At 33.5% G+C, this 21,790-nt stretch overlaps 1 protein-coding gene across 1 annotated transcript in view; it reads right to left on the bottom strand.

Moving 5' to 3' along the window:
• Nucleotides 1-21,790, bottom strand: part of BRINP3 (BMP/retinoic acid inducible neural specific 3) — a 394,713-nt gene that overhangs the window by 126,894 nt on the left and 246,029 nt on the right. Inside the window, exon 5 of the mRNA XM_087424242.1 lies at nt 5,263-5,368. Within this exon, the coding sequence (XP_087280368.1) occupies nt 5,263-5,368 (106 nt within the window). The remainder of the gene's footprint in view (nt 1-5,262; nt 5,369-21,790) is intronic.

The following is a 21,790-nucleotide window of genomic DNA, read 5'->3' as shown; positions in this document are numbered from 1 at the left end:
TTCCCTATTTTGGTCAGGAAAAGTACTCTTAGCACTTATGTATTCACTTCGTTATTCATTTTTATTTCATCTTAAATAAATAACATTTACTGAATGCCTCCCATTTGGAAGAGAATTGCTAGGTAAAGTACAAATATGCAGATTACCTATACACATCCTTGCCCTAAAGATACTTGCAATATATTTAGGAAAAATAGAATAAGTAATTATATGGTAATATTATACAATAGTATTTGATAACTACTAGAGTTGGGATACATATAATTCACTAGGTATAGTTAATTGACTAAGCAATTATATTAGGTTCATATGATCAATGAAAATTTTCATCAAAAAGACAGACTGTAACACTATTTAACACATGGATTTTTTCAACATTAAGAGATAGCTTTTTTGTAGCAACGGATTATGCATTAACAACATCACACACAAATGAACTGTGGAATATATTTTTAAAATAGCAAGTGGTAGTATTGTTTCAGTGCACATGAACATGAGTTGCTTAAAAAATAAATTTAGAGTAATGTTATTGGGGTTTCTATATCAGAGTGAAGTGTATGGAATTAATTCTTCTATATTTAAATAACTTCTAACCATATAGGATACTCTGAGTGGTACTTATTTGGAAGTAGAAGATATAAAGAAAAATGATTAGTTTAGACAGAAGATTAAAAACGTCTAAACCAGAGAATTGGTGATGGAAAGGCAATTTAGGTGATAGGAGAAGAGGAAACAGAATCTTCTAGACAGCACATTATTTGATGTAAGGCAGGTAAAATGTGTCAAATGAGTTAGAGAAGTAAAATGACAAAGAAAGAAATATTCTTAAACATCTAGCCCTGCAGGTCACCAAATTACTGCACACTTCAGAAATATCTAGTGACTTCTTCTAAAAACACCCCTATTTAGTGTTAAAAACAGGCTAAGTCAGAGTCTCTGCTAATGAGACTCAGGAATCAGCACATATCTGTTAAAACATCTTAGGTAACTGTAAGTGTGTGGACGAGATATATGGAAACTGCTGATCTGTCTCAATCTTAACTTTACAAAAAAAAAAAAAGAAATCCAGAGAATACATGCAACATTAAAAATGCCATAAACCAAGTAATTGCATTATAACTTTCAATCTGTAAAGATGATAGTGCTGTTGCAGAAACAGAGAAGTGATTTGGGGAGGAATGATTGGTGGCAAGAAATGATGAGTTTAGTTTTAGAAATACAAGCATTTACACCATAATTATCTATATCTATCTGTCTATCGATCTATCGATCTATCTATCTATAAAAAAGAAAACTGACATTCTGTAATACCACACTGAATATAATAAAGATATTTGGGAAAAGAGGTCTAGGGACAGACCATTCAAAACTTTGTAATTTTATAATTAGACCACTAAGATAAACCATAATCAATATCTAGAGATAATTTGAACTGCCTTGGTAGACAACTCAGAGTGACTTGGGGCTGTCCTAGGGAATTTTGCTTTTTTTGATGTACAGAGACAACAGAAGAGGCATACTGGTAAGGCTGTACTTAGAGAGGGTCTACTTGGTGCTGAGACAATGTTTAAGAAGCTAGTTCTGAGCGGTGGGTGTACTGAGAAAGCGCACATGGGAGGCAGGGTCGGTGCTACAAGCTGAGAACTACAGAGTAAAACATGGAGTGTCCAGTATTGGAAGACTAGATTTTTTTTTAACCAACTTTCTTACTAGGAACAACTAGCAAATCTGGAGAAAACATTAAAAATAATCTATTTGAGGGGATCTGAAGGCCAATAAAGCAGTGAGGATTTCTGGGGCTAACCTGGCAAGAAGAGAATCATTGGGGAGTGAGTCAAACACTGGGCATAGCTTTTTTCTTAGAGTTTTGCTCAGTTAGCAAAGCAAAAATTGAGGTTTTGAACCAGCCATTATAAAGAGACGAAAGTCCTCAGGATTTGTTGGAATCCAGAAGGGCTATATATCCAAGAAGTAATTTAAAAAATATAAAAATACACTAGCCTTCACCAGGTCTAAAGTATATTATCAAATGGCTCAGGTAAAAATGAATTAAAGTACTACTTGGAAACAAAAGTAAATCTTCTCTGGAGAAAGAAAACATTTTCAATAATTTTAAATTATTTGTACAAATTTTCATGCACAGCATAAGAATGCAATAAAAAATATAATGAGCATATAAAAAAACAAGAAAAAATATAGAGTCTATCAAACATGAACTATAAATTCATTTCAATCACCTGATCAAAAATTAAATGACAAAACAGACAATTTTGACAAACTGGAAAGGATAAATGGGAATTCTGCAAATAAAAATACATAAATTGGAGTTAAGAAGTAATTGATGGATTTAATAGCAGACAAGACACAGCTGAAGATATAATTAGCAAACTGGACTATGTCAGAAAAAATATTGAACACAGAATAACAAAAAGGCAAGAGAATATAAAATATAGAACAGTATAAAAGATATACAGGTCATAACTTAAATGTCTGAAAATACTTTTAATTGGAACCCCAGAATGAGAAGAAAGAAATAGAGAAGCAATATTTGGTGAAATATATATAAAAAATTTACAAAATTGGGTCAGCCCAGTGGCATAGTGGTTAAGTTTGCGCACTCCGCCTCGGTGGCCCAGGATTCACAGGTTTGGATCCCGGGCGCAGACCAACACACCACTTGGCAAGCCATGCTATGGCAGCGTCCCATATAAAGTAGAGGAAGACAGGCATGGATGTTAGCCCAGGGCCAGTCTTCCTCAGCAAAAAAAGAGGAGGATTGGCAACCGATGTTAGCTCAGGGCTAATCTTCCTCACAGAAAAACAAAAAATTTGTAAAATTGATGAGAGACATCAAGAAAATTGTAATTTGTGTCACACAAATATAAGTTCTAGCAAGAAAAACAACTAAGTGAAAATGACCAGCTGACTAGTGCTCTTCAATTCTAGCCTCCTCTCAATAATATATCTGAATTCAGAAGATCCCCAAGCAGGCCAAGCACTGATTCTAATACTTCACCTTGTGCTGAAAAACAAAACACACAAAAAAACTATCACCTGTCTGTCTGTCTGTCTGTCTGTCTCTCTCTCTCTCTCTCTCTCTATATATATATATATATATCATCTATATCTATATCCATCCATTCATCCATCAAATCAACCAACTATCTAACTAATTATGAAAGACACAAAGACCTATGGTGATACCTTAATAAGAGATTCTTCAGAGACACCAGTTTTTCCAATTGTGACATATAGTGACCTGGAATTTTTTGTAATCTTCAAAGAAATGTATTATGGTAACATTGATCCAGAATCATTGAATGCTTTGCATTCTTTTTTAAAGTAGAGAAGGGCTATTATTAAAGGTGAGGTTGAAAAGGTAAATCAACATGATGATACTTGGACTATGAGTAGAGATGAAATTTAAGAAAGAGTACATGGGAAGTTGAGAGTCTTGATGCTGATTTCCTAAGATTATCTTTGGAAAGGTCTTTGTATTGCATAAGTACAATAAAGTTGCGATAGACAATTGAAAACATAGGCCTAGAAAAGAAAAAGGTGAAAGACAGAGATGCAGCTTTCTGTGTTACTCACAAAAATTGAAAAGAGTAGAAATAATAGTTATACAAAAGGAAAGTGTTGCTTCATTTATTCTGTGTTAATTTTTTTGATATATATAGGAGGCTTAAGTTTTGTTTTTATAATATAGTATTCTGAAAACTGAACACAGGGATTCACAAGGAAAAATCAATAAATCGTGTTAATAAATAAACTTTAATAATAAATCAATTGAAACAAACATATATTTGATATAAACATTCTTTGCCCTTTTTGATGAAAGTTAATACTCTGATGGAAAGTTAATCCATACATTTAAGGAGTATGCCATAGAGAATTACGAGTAACATTAGTAGATTGCATTTCTATTTCAATTATAGAAAATATTTCAATAACTGTAAATCTAAAACTGATAATGATAAATTGGATAGCATTTAAAGTTTAAAACTTTTAAGTATTTTCTTTGTAATTTTTATACAATTCAAAATGAATGACATTCATTTATTATTTAGGGTAAATTTAAATAACTCAATGCTGTTACATTTTTCAAAATTGAAAAGTTGAGCAAAAGTGGCAGAATTTCGGAAACTTGTAAGCATTCTTATCTAAAACTGAAAAATGCAAATACAGCTCTTACTTATGCAATTAAAAAAGATAAGCTAGAGAAGAACAATTCAAAATTACCCCTTTGATCAGTCAACTTAATTTAGACAGTGTGTCATCACAAAGACCTTTCTGCACTTGTTCAACTAGTACATGTTTAAACATGTATATTCATCACCTTTTCCTGCCTGTTTGAATAAGTACACATACCCACAACCATTTTCAGAATGGTATATATATATATATATTTTTTTTTTGTAAGGCGGACCATCCCTGAGCTAACATCCATGCCAATCTCCCTCTTTTTTTTTTTTGGCTGAGGAAGACAGGCCCTGGGCTAACCTCCATGCCCATCTTCCTCTACTTTATATGGGACACTGCCACACCATGGTTTAACAAGCGGTGCGTCGGTACGCACCCGGGATCCAAACTGGCGAACCCCGGGCCGCCGCAGTGGAGCACGTGCACTTAACTGCTTGCGCCACCGGGCCGGCCCCTGGAATGGTATATATTTATTAAAAGTTATTATTTAAACAATCCTCTATTGAACTATCTCATGGAATATAGTATTAGAAAAAAGATGGTAAATTACTATCTTTATCACATAATCTATCTTTACAATGGAAATAATGCAAATATAAATAGTTTGTAAATATATTCTCAAGTACATTTCTATTTGTCAGGAGACAAATGCAGCCTTAACTACCATATTTAAAATGTCAACAGTTCATGTTACACTATACATAAATATGGTTACAACTTTTACCAGAATCTATAAGAAAGAAGTCAAAGTTCAGGCAGACCTATGGAAAAACTGGTACTTATTGAGATAATGATTACTGTATGGAAGTAAAATATTACCGTGATAAACTTTCAATTGCTATAGATTACTAAATTGAAGAAGTAAAGTGAATTTTAACATTTTCTTTATCTGGTCTAGAATGTTTATATCAGTTAAAAATTAGGAAATTAGCCTTTTATGAGAATTTTAACAGCCTAATTCTACACATACGGATTACTTAATAAAAAAGAAAGAAAGAAATCACAACTGGGTAATTGTCATCCAGGCTTGTAGAGAATTATGAAATTTTACTGACATACCTTGCAACTGAATCTTATTCTCAGGACTCTGAACCAGAACTGAACTGACAGAATCTAGGTTGTCATAGTTACTGCAGCCAAGCGGACCCGTCCGTGTTTCTGTTACCTGACAAACAAAACACAAACTTTATTATATACATCAGACTTTACAATGTTCTTTCCGTTCAATGCAGTTGTCACACACTAACTTTATACATTTGACAGTAAACATCATTGAAAAGTCTAGGATCTGATACACACCAGCAACACACACACCTAAGCAAAGAGGAGAAAAATAACTCCCTTTGTCTTCAATTCCATTTTCTTCCCTTTGGCCAGGCATAAATCTCCTGGGAAAATAATGGAAACCCTCTTTGGTCAAAAGCATCATTCATCTAAGGTCACTGATTTTCCCCAAGCTGTGACAAGGGCATGCTCCTTTAGGTAGATGGCAAGTGTTGACTTATATAAGAATTGGTTTTTGTTTGTTCGTTTTCCTTCTATAAATCAGAACCATCTGCCAGGCTACTGTCTAAAGTGATTTTATTTCTTTATCCTTCTCCTCAAAAAGTCTACAATTTTCCCCTCTTCTGTTTGCCTTCCATCCGCCCCACTTCTCCCCAAAAGGCAGGCTATTTCACTGTCCCACCGGACATTCTTGATTTTATGTCTTTGCTGATACAACCTCCTCTACTTACACTCCTTTGACTAATTCCTTTTATTTATCCTCAAGATCAAGCTCGTGTTCAAACACCCAAACAAACTGTTCCATAATGATTTGCACTTGTATAATTTTACCATTTCTATAAAGTTTGAGTTTACGTCACACAGCCTCAGCACCTAATTATGGAATCATATATTGTGGCCTGATTTTTCCATGAGTGTCTTGGGATGAATAGTATCAGGAGATGAGGAGGAGTTTCATCAATTATGTGAGACTAGAAATTTCTCCTGAGGATAATTTTCTTAAAAACCAAACATATTTTAAAGCAGAAGTGTATAGTAATCTTTGTGTTTTAAAAAGATATTCTTTTCTCAACAACTAGAATGGTTTGTAAAACATAATACAGATCATTTCATTCCACCACTCGCAACTCCACAATGGCTTCCCATCTTATTCAGTAAAAGCCAGAGCCCTTTCTAGGGCTAAAAAGATGCCACATTCTCCAGCCCCCTCTCACCTCTCTGAACTCATCTCACTTTTTCCTCATTTCCTCCACCTCAACCACACCGGCTTCAATCCACCCCTTGAACATGTAGATATCCTCCTGCCTCAGAACTTTTTACTTTCTATTCCTACACCTTGAATGCTCTTCCTTAAATATTTCTAAGTTCACTCCCTCACATCCTTCAAGTTTTTGTTCGAATGTCCCTCTCTTAGGACTACTTGGACTAATCTATTTTAAATGAATACATCTTTCCACACTTCCCTCTTCCAATCATTATTTCCTGTCCTGCTTAACATGTTCTCGTTTTCCAAAGTAGTTATCAGCTTTTAACATGCTGTATAATTTACTCATTTATCGTGATTACGGTTGACATCTCTCCTTGGAATGCAAGCTCCACAAGGGCAGGGGATGCTGCCTACTTGTTCACTGACGTATCTGTATCCACAGCCCATACTAGTTCTTGTGTAAGCCCATGTTCTTAAGAGAAAGAGAGGGGACAGTGTGAGGGAAAAACGAAACCAAGGAAGACATTAAGGCCATTAGTGAGATGATAAAGACCTGAGCTAAGCAGTGGCAACGATTTATCTGAAGAAGATGGATTATGAAAAACAATTAGAACTGGCAAGATTATGAAACACTGAAAATGTACACGATTGAGGCAGGGAAAGGCAACTGAGGTTTGTAGCATAAGTGATAGCATTAATATATGGAGCTAAGAAGCTCCCCTGTGGAGAGCATGTAAGGGAGCTTGGTTTTGGGCATTTTGACTCTGAGTTGAATAACACTCAGTTGGAAACATCCAGTAGAAAGAGTGACAACGCAGATATATTTCTTAAAAGTTATGTCAAAAATAGGATTACTAATTTGGGAGTCAAAAACTTGTAGGTGATAATCAAGGACAGAGGGATAGACGTGTCAGTTCAGATGCAGTGAGTGAATACATGATTTGTACCATGACATCTCTATCGTATTTTCTAAATAAGTCCTTTAGAGTATCCAAGATTGACTATGAGTACACAGCAACAATAGAGAATGCAGTTTATTATGGGTAAGGCATAACTTTTTCCCTAACCCCACACCACCTTTGTATACACCCCTACCACAGTGCTCCAGTGGTGATACTGACTATCCCTTATTTGGGTCAGGGAAATAATTTCTAGTGTTGATATGCATAACATATCTGTATATGTGTGTGTGTATATAATTAATATTTAAATACAAATGATTAATAACAAAAAGGTGAAAGGAGGATTTGAGGCATCAAAGGAAACAGGATTTAAGGTAATTTAACTTCATCTTGTCATATCATGTAGTTTATGATACAACACACACACAAACACAGACACACCAAAATAATATAAACAAAATCCAATATTTGTCATTTTAAGGAAGTTTTCTAAATAAAATTGGCTTACAGCACACACTCATTGACATATGAGATCTTAGAAACTGGAAGGCAATATCCTAACACCTAACCCTTGAAAGAGGATAAATAATATTTTATCTCATTACAGAAAGTCCATTATATTTCATTACTGTGTTCTTGAGAACAAATGCAGGAAATTTAAATAATAGGCCTTTGAATTTAGAGAGTTTGAATCTCTCTATCTACAGATTGCTTTAATCTCTCACCTTCCACAATATAAAAAAATAAAAATCTAGCATATCCTATTTATAATTTTATTTTGTTCTTTATTCACAACTGAATTTACTGCTCATTGTCTGATTTAATATAAAAATTCACAAACTCTGGCACATTCAACGATGCAAATCTATTTTTCCAATTGTATTGTATTTAAGGGAACTACATGTCTTACTAGCGGCAGCACTAACAAATGTGTCCATACTTATTTTATCAATAGTAATGAAAGGAATAAAAATGAAAATAAAATAATAAAAGCTGATTTATTGTACAAACATTCCTATAGAGATGTTAACTCCATCAAAAATGAGTTATGTAGTTGTCCCACAAATGGCTTGATCTTCTGTTCATCAGCTGATAATGACTATCTGATTTAGAGGTCTCCATATATAATGTAACAAAGGAAGAGTTATTCAATAGCTAAACATAAAAATGATTAAGACTGACAATAATCCAGTACTGATAGCATTCAGTGTTTTGAGAAATGACATATAGAATGAGAAAAAAACTTTTATTTATTTATTTTATTTATCTCTTGGAGGGAGGACGTAGGAAGCAAGGGAACACAGTCCTTAAGATACAAAAATGATGTTCTCTCTGAGGTGTCACATTGGTTGTGGTTATATCTGAACACCAGGAGGAGACTTATATGTACTCGAGGGGCTGGGAAGCTGAAGGAGGGGTGTGGAGTGCACAGGCATGGAGGATCTGGCTTAACCAGCTGTGGAATGTGAAGTCAAAGCTTTTCAAAATTTATTTCAGACAAATTCATCTTCAAAATATAACAAATGTGCTCTTGACTTCTATAATTGACAACTTATATGAATTGTGTTTTAAATATGTTGTTATAAATCAGAGAGGATACAAAAGTAGAGTAAACTGAAAAAAATGCATTTTTTCATTTCAACTTTTCCTATATTGTTTCATTAAACTACTGCCTATTATTTTCACAGTTGGAGAATTTTACAGAGAGTACAGGAAAAATAAATGACCCTCTTAATTCAAAGAGATGCCTTGAAAGTAATTATGTAAACAAGTGGTATAGATCCAAGTTTATTTATAATACGATAAAATGGGTATAGATAATTTACTTGGAAATAAACAATCTTTGTTATTATTTTTTATGTTTCCCTATAGTCTTACACATTCTAAAGATGATATCATGCCACAGCGATGCATTGGAGTTATCAAATTAATTCAACAAGAACTAGTTGAAGGAAAACTATCTGAGGAAGAAAAAGGAAAAAATTAAAACAATGAAAAAAAGTGGGAGAAAAGAAGAGTAAACACACACAGAAACATACCACATTCCTTAATGAAAATTGTACTATTAAAGAGTTCACAATCTTCAAATTAGGACGCTATATATTTAAAATATTTCTGGTCAAAGTCATAATAATGTCATATAATTTGAAGAAAATAAGACTCAAATGAGCATGCTCAGGTCACTATCCTAACTCCATCACTTACTAGTGGAATCTATCTAAGCTTCAAATTTCTTTTGCATGAAATGGTTAAACTTTTCCTACAGCATAGAGTGGTTGTAAAGGAAAAAAGGAGATAATCCATGAAAAATTGTTTACCATGGCCCTGGCCCACAGTAGTTATTTCAAAGTAAGTGTAGAGTATGATTATATGTTTACTGTTACAAAGTAAAGGAACAATAACAACTCTGTGTGAACCTATTGAAATTATCCACACCCCAACTCTCAATCAAGGTTGTGAGATTATAATACATTTTTCTTTGTAATCAGAGAAAGGATGCCTGAATTTTAAATCATCCTAAATCAAACTCACCCTTGAACCAGACTATGCACAAATTTTGTACAAGGTCACATCGATGTGTAAATAGAGCACATTATAGTAAAAATAATCTAAAACAAGACTAAACCAGAAATATTGGTACTGGAAAAAACAGGCTGTTCAATCACAAAGAATAGAAAAAAAACCATTAACAACAACAAAAACAGGAAATGTTTTCTCACCTCTGGTATAGAAGACAAAAGAGTCTATCAAAAAAGTATGATTGTATGAGAAAATCTTTACCCATGTTGAGTGAAAAAAGTAAAAGAATGTAAAATCATGCATACACGTACATTATACAGAGCTCTGTGAAACTATTGCTCTACGCTTTTTTCAAAATGAAACAAAATATTAGTTCCACATTTTGACTGAACTGATGATTGTTTATCAACAATTCAATAAAACACGTGACCACGTGAATAGTCTATCTCTTATTGCAAATTTGTAAATGCACATTTTTTAAAAGCTTGTAATGTTCCTAGAAACTTTGACATCAAGAGGAGGAAATTTTTTTACCTCTTAAATTCCAAAAAGGGACATGGATGTGTCTATTCCCCATTACAATAATTTGTCATCTGTGGACTATTTATTGATCGTATGATAATAAAAAATATGAAATGGCAGTATTCTTGTTTGTTCCAATCTGACATTTTTAATGACAAAAATAGTAAATATTCATGTTGGAAATTCAAGCAATGAAATAAATTACTCGCCCAGAGGAACACTGCTTTTTTATCCCCTCTATTTTTATATATTTTCCCTCAGCCTTTTTTCAGACATAAAATTGTTTGAGAGTAGGAACAACTGCTGTTTAGGACCATCCTTTATTCATAGCACCAAAATGTCATGTGCTTTACATGTTTACAGCTCTTTCCTCCTTAAAACATTTATTGTATTTCATTTGCAGAGTTATATGAGGTTATATAGAAGTCGCTTTTGAATAATTTTATATCATCATTGATTATGTATACGAAAGAACCGAATATTGGTAAGTACAATGTAGCTCGTTTACAGAGAGTTATGCTCAGAAAGACAGCCTGGGGCCTTCCTTCTTGGTTCAATTATCTCTTCTAGAGACCTAATCTTCCCTAGATAATGAGAAGATAATGGAAAAAGAAATGTTAACATTTAAGAGTAGATTTTGCCTACTCCCTACTGTAGCAAGAGAAATGTGTCTACACTGGGGATTGGAGCGGAGAAAGTAGTGCAATTCGTTGCTGGTACCTACACCGGGATAAACTTCAACCAGTCATTGCATATATTCTTCAACTTGGCCCACATTTTGCCCATATTTCCCTCAGAAATGTCCTACCATATAGTCCAGTTCAAACAACTCTTCTTCCTGAAATAATCTTTCTATTATTTAATCACCTAGCAGGCTTAAAAAAAAACCTTTTTTTTTTTGGTTTGTTAAGAATAACACTAAATTAGAGGACATCAACCTTATTTGGCTTATATTGCATTTCTGATATCTTAACAAGTTTCCTCATGTAATATAATGACAGATCATTATTTTTCAAACAAAATAAAGATGTATGATCATATAAATTTTTCCTCAAAAGTCACTTATTTTACTATCTCTTTCTTTTTTAAAAATATCAGTTAAAACAATTGCAATCCATATATCCAATGAATGGCTCATATCCAGAGTATATAAAGAAATCCTAACAGACTTCTGGTTTCTGGTTGCGCATGTAAGGAGCTTGGAAGTCACCACTCCGCCCTAATGAGTAAAAACCTGAACAGACTGAAAAATCAACAACTCTTCCTGAATCTATCAGAGAAGAGAGGACACAGGGCAAACTGCTGCCTCCAAGATTGGGGAGACAGACAGGCAAATACAGGGAGTCATGACTTCCCAGAGCAGAGACTCAAGAGAAGAAACAACCGTGGGAACCAGTGCTGGGGTAGGAAAACCTGAACTGCTATTGACAAATTGCTAGAGGATCAGTGTGGACAAGTCTGGGAGTTAAAAACTACAGGGGGACGCAGTCATAGGGGGGCTCCTCACAATATTTTGATATTCACCACCAGGAGCTCAACCAGGTTCCCACAGTAAATATTGAAGAAAAATCCCCTCTTGCTTCCCACAGTGGGAGGGGAAAAGAAACTAATTTGAAATACTCCAGAGCTCTCTGTTCTTCTTAAGAAGGTCCGCCCTCAGGGAAAACTAGTTAACCAGAGACTAACTTTCTGGGGTATATCAGAGCCTAACTGACCTGGGGGAAAGGAAATACCGAATTTCAGCCCTCTCTAGCCATCCTGTCCCAACTTAGTTGTATGTAGAGGGGAGAAAAAAAAACTGAGAAGCTCTTGCAAAGTTCACAATCCAGAGGCATAGATTCAATAAAAGACAGACCTAATCACAGGACCATAGAAGCTTCTCACCCCACACCTCACCATCACATGACTAAAGGCCTAGTTACAGTAGTTCCTTTTACCCAAGTACATCATGTCCAGGTATCAAGAAAAAATTACAAGGTATATCAAAAGGCAAACCCCACAATTTTAGGAGACAGAACAAGCATCAGAAGCAGGCATGGCAGGGATGTTGGAATTATCAGACCAGAAATTTAAAACAACTAGGACAAATATGCTAAGGGCTCTGATGGATAAAGTAGACAGCATGCAAGAACAGGTAGGTGGGTGATGTCGGCAGAGAGATGGGAATCCTAAGAAAGAATCAAAAAGAAATGCAAGAGATCAAAACACTGTAACAGAAATGAAGGCTGTCTCTGATGGGTTCATTAGTAGGCTGGACATGGCTGAGGACAGAATCTCTGAGCTACAGAATATACCAACAGAACTCTCAAAAACCAAAAGCAAAGACAACAAAGACTGAAAAAAAAGCAGAACAGAATATCCAAGGACTGTGGGACAACCACAAAAGGTATAACATATGCATACTTGGAATACCAGACAAAGAAGAAAGCAAGGAACAGAAGAAATATTTGAAACCATAATGAATGAGAATTTCCCCAAAATTAGTGTCAGAGATCAAACCATGATCCAGGAAGCTCAGAAAACACCAAGCAGCATAAATGCCAAAAATAGGCTTATAATTTTTAAACTACAGAAAATCGAAAAGAAAGAAAAAACCCTGAAAGAAGCCAGAAGAAAAAAAATACCTTATCTATATAGGAAGAAGGATAAAAATTACTTCTCCTCGGAAACCATTCAACTAAGAAGAGAGTGGAGTGAAATATTTAAAATGTTGAGAGAAAAAAAATCTATCTAGAATTCGGTACCCTACAAAATTACCTTTCAAAGATGAAGAAAAATAAAGGCTTTCTCAGAAAAACAAAAACTGGGGGAATTTGTTGCCAGTAGACTTGCCTTGCAACATGTTAAAAGAAGTTCTTTATGGAGAAGAAGATAACATAGGTCAGAAAATAAGATTGATAGAAAGTAAGGAAGAGCATTGAAGAGGAATAAATGAAAGTAAAATAAAACTTATTTTTCTTATTCTTAATTGAGCTAACAGATAACAATTTGTTCAAAATAATAATACTAACAATGTATCAATTATGTATGCTTATGTATATATCTTATGTGTGTATACATGTTAATGTGTGTGTGTATATATATATGCATATGTGTGCTTGTATATAAGTGAAATGAATGACAAGAATGATACAAGGGACAAAGGGAGGAATTAGGATTATTTTGTTATTATAAGGTAATCACGCTACCCATAAAGTGGTAGAGTGTTATTTGAAGATGGACTTGGATTAGCTATAAATGTATACTGTACACTTCAGGGCAACAACTAGCAAAAATAAAAAAAAGGAAAAGTATTATAACCAATATACTAAGGAGAGAAAATGCAATCACGTAAAATGCTTGATTAAAACCACAAAAGGCAGAAAAAGAGTGGAAGACAAAAATAGGAACAAAGAACAAGGGCAGCAAATAGAAAACAATAATGAATCTGGTAAATATTAATCCAACTATATCAATAATCACTTTGAACATCAATGGTCTAAATGCACTAATTAAAAGACAGAGATTTTCAGAGGGAATCAAAAAACAACTATATTTTATCTGTGAGAAATCCACTTTAAATGTAAATATACAGATAAATTAAAAGTAAATGAACAGAGAAAAATATACCATGCTAACGCCAATCAAAAGAAAGCAAAAGCAGTTATATTAATTTCAGACAGAGCAGACTTCAAAGCAAGCAAAGTTAACAGGGATACAGAAGGGTATTACATAATAAAAAGGGGGTCAATTCTCCAAGAAGACATAATAATCCTTAATATGTACACGCCTAACAACAGAGCATCAAACTATGTGAGGCAAAACCTAATACAATTGCAGAGAGAAATAAATAAATCCACTACTACAATTGGAGACTTCAGCACACATCTATTAGAAATGGTCAGATCCAACAGGTAGAAATCTACAAACCAATAATAAAATGGCAAGAGTAATACTTAAAAAAACACTTGACAAAAGGGGATAGCTAAGTATCTAATAATCATGAAACAGTGTACAATTTCCTTATCAAGGAACTTAAAAGAACAACGAGATACCACCACTCATTCACCAAAAGGCTTAAAATAGTATAAAGCTAGAAAATGCCAAGTGTTGGAAATAATGTGGAAAGACTGGAATTCTCATATATTGCATCTGGGAGTGTACATTGGTACAACCACTTTGGAAAATTCTTTGAAAGTATCTCCATAAGTAGACATAGCCAGTCCTATGAGCCAGATATACAGACAACAAAAATGTGCGCACATGTGTACCAAAAAACACGTGCAAAGGGGTTCACAGCAACACCATTCTTAATAACCCCAAATAGAAAAAATTAAAAATGTTAATCAATAATACAATGTATAAGTAAGTTGAGGATTTGACTACTGTACCACAATAAGAATAAATTAAAGGCAATGGCATAGAATAACTTGAATTAATCTCACAAATATAATGTTGAGTGAAGTAAGTCACATACATTATGATTCTGTTAATATGAGGTTCAAAGTCAGACAAAAACAATTTATAGCGTTAGAAGATGGTGATTACCCTTTGTGTGTGGGAGTGATGGTAAGCAGGTAAAAGAGGGCTTCTCGGGTTCTGGTAATGTTCTACTTTTTTATGTAGATGATGGTGGTTCAAATGTTTTCAAGTCTGAACACTATGTGTAATTTTCTGTATATATGTTATATATCAGTAAAACATTTATCAATAAAAGTTGGTTAATATTTATTCTCCTTGTGAATTATATCCCACTGTTACCATGCCATCTATGTCTACATCTATATGCATATCTAGTTATCCATCTACTTATCTATCTATCATCTATCTATCTATCTATCTTCTTTCCATCAATCTTCTATCTACACTACAATACTAGCTTGGATCTTTGCACTTATATCCTTTCAAACTGATTATAATTCTAATATGATTTGGGAAAAAGAAAGCACAAAAATCTGACACTGAAAGATTATGAAACACAAATGACTTACTTTTAGGTTATTAACATAAGAGTTTAAAAACCAAATCAAATCCATTTTAATCACCTTACAATGTCACATTTTTTGTCTTCTTTCAAAATCACAATTATGACTTTTCTATAATTACAGAAATACACATGATAAATCCATCTTCCATTAGGAATTAACTTATAGATTGATCATCCTTATTTCATTTTTATTTTGTAGGTATCCATAATTCTGAAAAATACACTTATCTCTGATTAAAAAAAAGTAGTCTTTTCCTAATAAACTCATCTTTAAGTAGTAATTTTAAAAAGTGTGATTATATAAGCAGGCTATTTTAAATATTCTATTTTTCTTAATGATAATTACTTTTCAGTTTTACCTTGGTTAAAAGGTTTGGAAATTTTTGCAAATAAATCATATATTTGATGTTAATGAGACAAGAGTTAGCAAATTTACATAATTAATATTCAAAACACAAATCCTAACGATGACAAGGGTATCGGAAAAAGACCCCATAGGTCTACTTGGAAAGATTTTTGAAAGAAATGACGTTTTAAACAAAATTAAAAGCACTGTTTCCCAAGTGTAGAAAATTATTTGAAGGAGTAAATACACTAAGAATTAGGAGATTAAAACCCTCATGATGTTTTAATTTCTTTCTCCTTTATCTTATGACAAAGTTTTGTTATGGCAATTATAAATTTACTTTACAATCCTCTGTTTACATTATCTTCTTTACTCATTTAACTATAAACTATTTATAATTACACACGGTACCTGTCACATGGTAGGAATTCAAAAACTGTGAACTAAATTGGTGTATAAATATTTTATTTTAGTTAGAAATCTTTACTACAAAAGAATACTTAAGTTAATTTATGAAACTTTTTTGAGAACCTCTTGAAGAAAATGCAGCAGTCCCAGCATATATAAATTTTTAGAGCTATCAGGAGTCTTGGAAATCATCTAGCCTCACCATCTCATTATACAAATGAGGTGTCTGGAGCCCAGGGAGCTTATCGAGCTGCCTGGGAATTGTGTAAGTGAAACGAGAGCTGGAACTGGACTTGAACCTCCTGACTCATAAATCGAATGCCCATTCCAAACAGCCTACTGGCTTTCTCAGCTCTGTACTTACAATTTGAAACTTCACTCGGCTTGATCAATCTAATTCATTCTCTCTCTCTCTCTGTAGTAATAAAGTTATAATAAAGCACAATTTAATTGGTCTAGATTGATGTACAGGTCAATTAGAATGGTAGTGTATCTTGTGTCGTTCTCATGAACAATAAATATCGCTCTGAATGCGCTTGTTAATATAACTTTGATTGAAGGCCAAATGAATTGGCTTTTACTCTAAGTATTAATTTATTCTATGCTATTCTTGCAAGATATTCTTATATTACTCTACACTAGACTTCTAAAAAGTAAAATACAAGTGTTGATTAGTTTCTATTATGCTCTAAAATAATATGCTACTTTCTGTACCTACACATATAGGATCTTTTACAATTGCACATGGTTAAAGCTATCAAACTAACCAAAAGCATTAGAAGATGATGCTGCTAAAATATATATATATAAATTTTTAATATAACTACATACATATTTGTATATTATATATGTTATAATTATACATAATAATTATATCATATGATATACCAAAACGTATAATTATATACAACTATAAATTTTTAGATATTATGTAAGTTATAATTAAGTATATATAATTATATCATATGACATCAGTTATATAGGATATTATATTATTATATACAATAATTAATTATACGTTATATATAATAATTTGAAATTATATAAATGTATAATTTCTCTTTCTTTCCAATGTGAATATTGAGTTTAAGCATGTTTTACCATTTACTTCTTTTCCTCTGCCAGTCATTAATTCTTATTTCAACATTTCACTAAGCACTTAATGTCAGACTGCAATTCAGTGTAGTCCTAGTTCTTTATCCTGCTGCAATATTTCTGGAGTTAATATTTAATTAAGAAATGAATTTTTAAACCTATTGTTAATTACAAGCAGCATATAAAAACAAAATGCTCATCTTGGAATAAACATATTTCAGTAGCCAAGACTTCCTTAATTTTTAAAATTGTTTCATTACTTATAGTAAGTTTTGTGGGAAAAGTGCAAATTCACATATAAAATGCTGCATGTCCTCTAGCGAAAAATACGACAGTGTATCAACGCTAACTTTTTTTGCACCTCCACACAATAATAAACATTACACTTACTGCATTATACACAATTAATATCATGATTTAAAATATATTTAACATTGTCAATGTTTTCTAGAACCTGCTCCAACCATTTAATGAAAGTACATGATATATAATCAATGCCCAGATGACTCATATCTTCACATGAAAAACACAAAGATGAATCAAATACAAATTCAATGTAAAGGAGCATATATCATTGTTGAATTATTTATCTATGCAAATGACTCTATGCTGAAAAGTATCTCCCCTAATTCCATTCCCCATAATCTCAATAATAACATACTTGTAACTATTAGAATCATTTATTTGTAGGATTGCATTTTTCTTTTTTTGGTGAGGAAGAGTGGCCCTGCGCTAATGTCTGTGGCAATCGTCCTCTATTTTGTATGTGGGTTGTCACCACAGCATGGCTTGATGAGTGGTGTAGGTCGGCGCTGGGATCTGAACCTATGAACCCAGGCTGCCGAAGCGGAGCGCACCGAACTTAACCACTATGCCACCAGGCCGCCCCAGATTGCGTTTTTAAAAGCTATCTAGAGGTTCTTCTACAGGAGGAGCAGTGATAATTGAAATATGAGGATAAACAATATGATTATGAACAATGTTAAGTTATGTATATCCATAAAACACATACAATATAACTGACAATATAAAGAATAAGAAACAATGTAGATCAAAATATAGTATGTAAAATAAACTATTAAGGTTTAAAGAGAATAACACAAAAGACAGAGCATACATTTTATTTAGGGACAGAACAGAGTATGTCTTCTTGGAAAGCAATTGCTTCAGAGCAGTTTTCATTTGTACTTGCCACCATGAGTCCAGGCACGGCCAAAAAGATTGACCTATTTTTGTAAACCCCATAAATTATCCTCCATCAAAATAATACACATGTACACCAGCCACACACACCCACATGTAAACTTATTGAGAGAGACTGTGAATGCCCTTTGAGTACACATTAAAATATAAAATCATACAAGAGGCTAGAAAAGAGAAGTTTCCTCAGGTTCTTAAAGTGTCTATTCAGTGTGATATGGAATAAGATAAACTGGGCTTAATTTAGTCAGAACCGGTTGCCTAATAAACATCAGGACCCCTTTGTGCTTAAACCATGGTTACCACGGAATTTAAATGTGTCTCATTTGATTGGTCTTGGAGAGGCCAAATCTGTAAGCTCACACCTATAGATGCTATTTTGATTTATTTTTTAAATAACACAGAGTTTAAAATCACAGCAATTGCAAGAAACTCTATAGCAAAAAAAAGCTTTCATTAGGTTCCTAACTATATGTGTGTGTATATATATATATATATATATATATATATATATATATACCAGAAAACTGATATTTTTCTAAAAGCTACATTTGTGGGAGCTATAATTGATGAGGTTACATAAATGGTAACCTTGTACTTCATTATAAGAAGTCTAAAGGGATATTGTTATTACACTACAGTTGGCTAAGAGTTTTCTGATGTATTCAACATTAATAATGCAAAAAGTAAAGCTTCATTGCCACAGGGCAGTTACAAACAACAAACAGATTGCAACCCGGTTCAGGGCTGTGGCATTCCATCTGCATTCTGGCAAGAATTATTAGGCAGCCACTGTAGTTGTTACTGCCACCGAGGGCCTGAATGCCACTTCCCCTGGACCAGAGAAATTACATTTCAAGGAACTCAGGAGCCAGAGGTTCTTTTCTGTTGTTTCACATAAAAAATAAATATAACCAAGGCAGCACTGGTTACATTTATTTTAGAAATGAAGCAAACAGAAGTAAAACATTTAAGAACGATTTTATTTTCTTTACTCCATGAATTGCAATCTCATTGCCTTTTAGTTATTGAATAGGCTTAAAATGACCACAAACTTTAAAATATAATGGCAAAACATATTTCTAAATCCCAATTCAGAATACCAATACTATTTTTTTGGAGCTTCTGAAAATCATCATATAAAACTAATGATGTTTTATAATCATTTTCGACAATGATATTGTCAGCTATCCCATATAAAGGAAAACACAAAATTAGGAATTATATGAAGGGCTAAATTTAATATCACAAAGTCATTGAAGAAATGGGATTAGGAGAGCCCATATTGCCTCTCCCTTGGAGAGAGTAATCTCTAATTACAAAAGAACATGCGTGGGCTGTTTCCTATGGCTTTTCTTATTCCTCTCCCAAACTGTTTCTGTACTTCTAGATCCAACCACTCCAAGCCACTTCTCTACCTTGATGGTTTCTCTCTCTCCTTTGATGGAATAGCACGGAAGCACGTAGACTGAACATACCAACGATGCTACACTCTAACCTACAATTGAGCAAATGCCTTTAACTTCAGAAACAAGATCTGTTGCCAGGATAGTGAGAAAAGGGTTACACTAAGCAGAGCCCTCCCTTTGTTAACTCTTGCATAATTTATTTTATCAGCGTATTTCTAAATCTACCCAATCTGCCCAATTGGCACTCACCTGGAGTCTTAGTCAAGCAGTTAACTGTGAGCTGATGCTCCAGATGATATAAAAACATATCAATTGAATTATCTATTTTGCTTCCTTTTGACAAAATAACTAAAAATGTGCAGGTGCAAATGTTAAGTGCTGGAAGAAGAGCACCTATCACCCTCTTAAAGGACAATGGCAGCAGAATCAAGGGCACTGCCAATCCATCATGGCTAGTAGCGCACATAAACGACACCCCGGGACAATCTGTCACTGTCAAAATGCCAACCACCAAATGCTCTACCATGCTAGGATACTAAAGCAGGGCACCTGGTTAGACATGGGCTTCTTTTGTGTTTAAAATTTAATAAAACTACTTCGTTATTATTATTTTAATTTTCTCCTTTAGAGTCAGTATAGTGTATGACAGCATTTCCCACAGCTCCCATTTGATTTCAAAAAATACTACCAAAATTTTGTATTACTCTTCTGAAATTCCGTATGTAATATTGCCATTCTGAACTACTTATTAAAACCTTTCTTATTGCTTATGATTAAAAATATAAAACTTTTTATTGTAGCATTTTGAAGTTTCACCAGTATTGAATATATCTGAATTCCTTAAGCATATCAAGAACTTCTGACTTCAGTTATCTTTTTATGATAGGACAACGAATGCGTGTGCACAGACTAGCTAAACTTTCATACTGAGACTGTCATATTCTTCCATTTGTCACCCAATGAAACAAGTGCCCGAGAGAACTGATAAGCGCACCACACTAAAACTCAACAGACTCGGGCGTAATTAGAAAGATAGAAGTGGATTTCTTGTTTCAACTGGCCAATACACTAACAGTCCTGCTGTCATTTCTTTTTTTTAAAAAAAAATAAATAAATTAGCTTTGCTCATAAAAATAAGCTGGGATAAATCCATATTCTTTAGCAACTGATTATCACTAAAAGTCAGCACTAACGTGACTTCAAAAGAACAAACAAAATTATCTAAGAGAAAGAAGAATCTATGGCCCACATGAATTACGTATGGATTATTAAAATTCTAAAAGACAGGAAAAAAGCAATAAATTAATCAAATCTCTCAGCAATATTGAAATCGCCATCTACAGCACTGCTCTCTCCTCACATTTTTTAATTGAGACATAGCCTGAGGATTATAATTAAGTTAGTTCTTTATCATAAAAAATTAATGGAGGTGTAACAAAAATGGAAAGGACAAAAAGTTTAGTCATTTTTAAACTATGTATTTGTATATTTCTTGGAATACATTTAGAAATAAAATAATAAAAATCCAATGTGAACTCTCACTGCAATTCTTGTCTTCCTCTTCTATCATGTTTCTCCAAAATCCTGATCTCCGTTATGTGATTTCTTCCTGACAATTTATTTCCTCCAGAGATCAGGTGCCTAAGGGATTTCTGTATCTCCATGGGACCTCTGGGACTTCAGGGAGCTTTACCGGCAACAAGCGTTTCTCAAAGTACAGTCCAAATACCACATGCATTGGAGTCACCCGCGGTCATAAAGCCTCAGGTCTATTAACTTTGAATCTCTGGCAATCTCCTTAACTGGGTGACTTTTAGCCACAGTAAATATTAAAACTCACCAAGTTAGCAAAAAAAAAATCTTGAAGGAGAAAATGACTCCTCAGTGGGTATATAATTTTGATTCACGTTTTACCTTTCTCTATGAAAGATTACAAAGAAAACACCATTCATATCTCATTCATTTAACATTGTTAGGGAAAAAAATTTAAAGTGATTTATTCTAAAC

The sequence above is a fragment of the Ceratotherium simum genome, chromosome 36, assembly GCF_057802395.1.
Source record: "Ceratotherium simum simum isolate JZ-2026a chromosome 36, ASM5780239v1, whole genome shotgun sequence".
Classification (NCBI taxonomy): Eukaryota; Metazoa; Chordata; class Mammalia; order Perissodactyla; family Rhinocerotidae; genus Ceratotherium; species Ceratotherium simum.
Note: the sequence above shows the minus strand (reverse complement) of the source record. Positions and strands in the feature narration are given on the sequence as shown.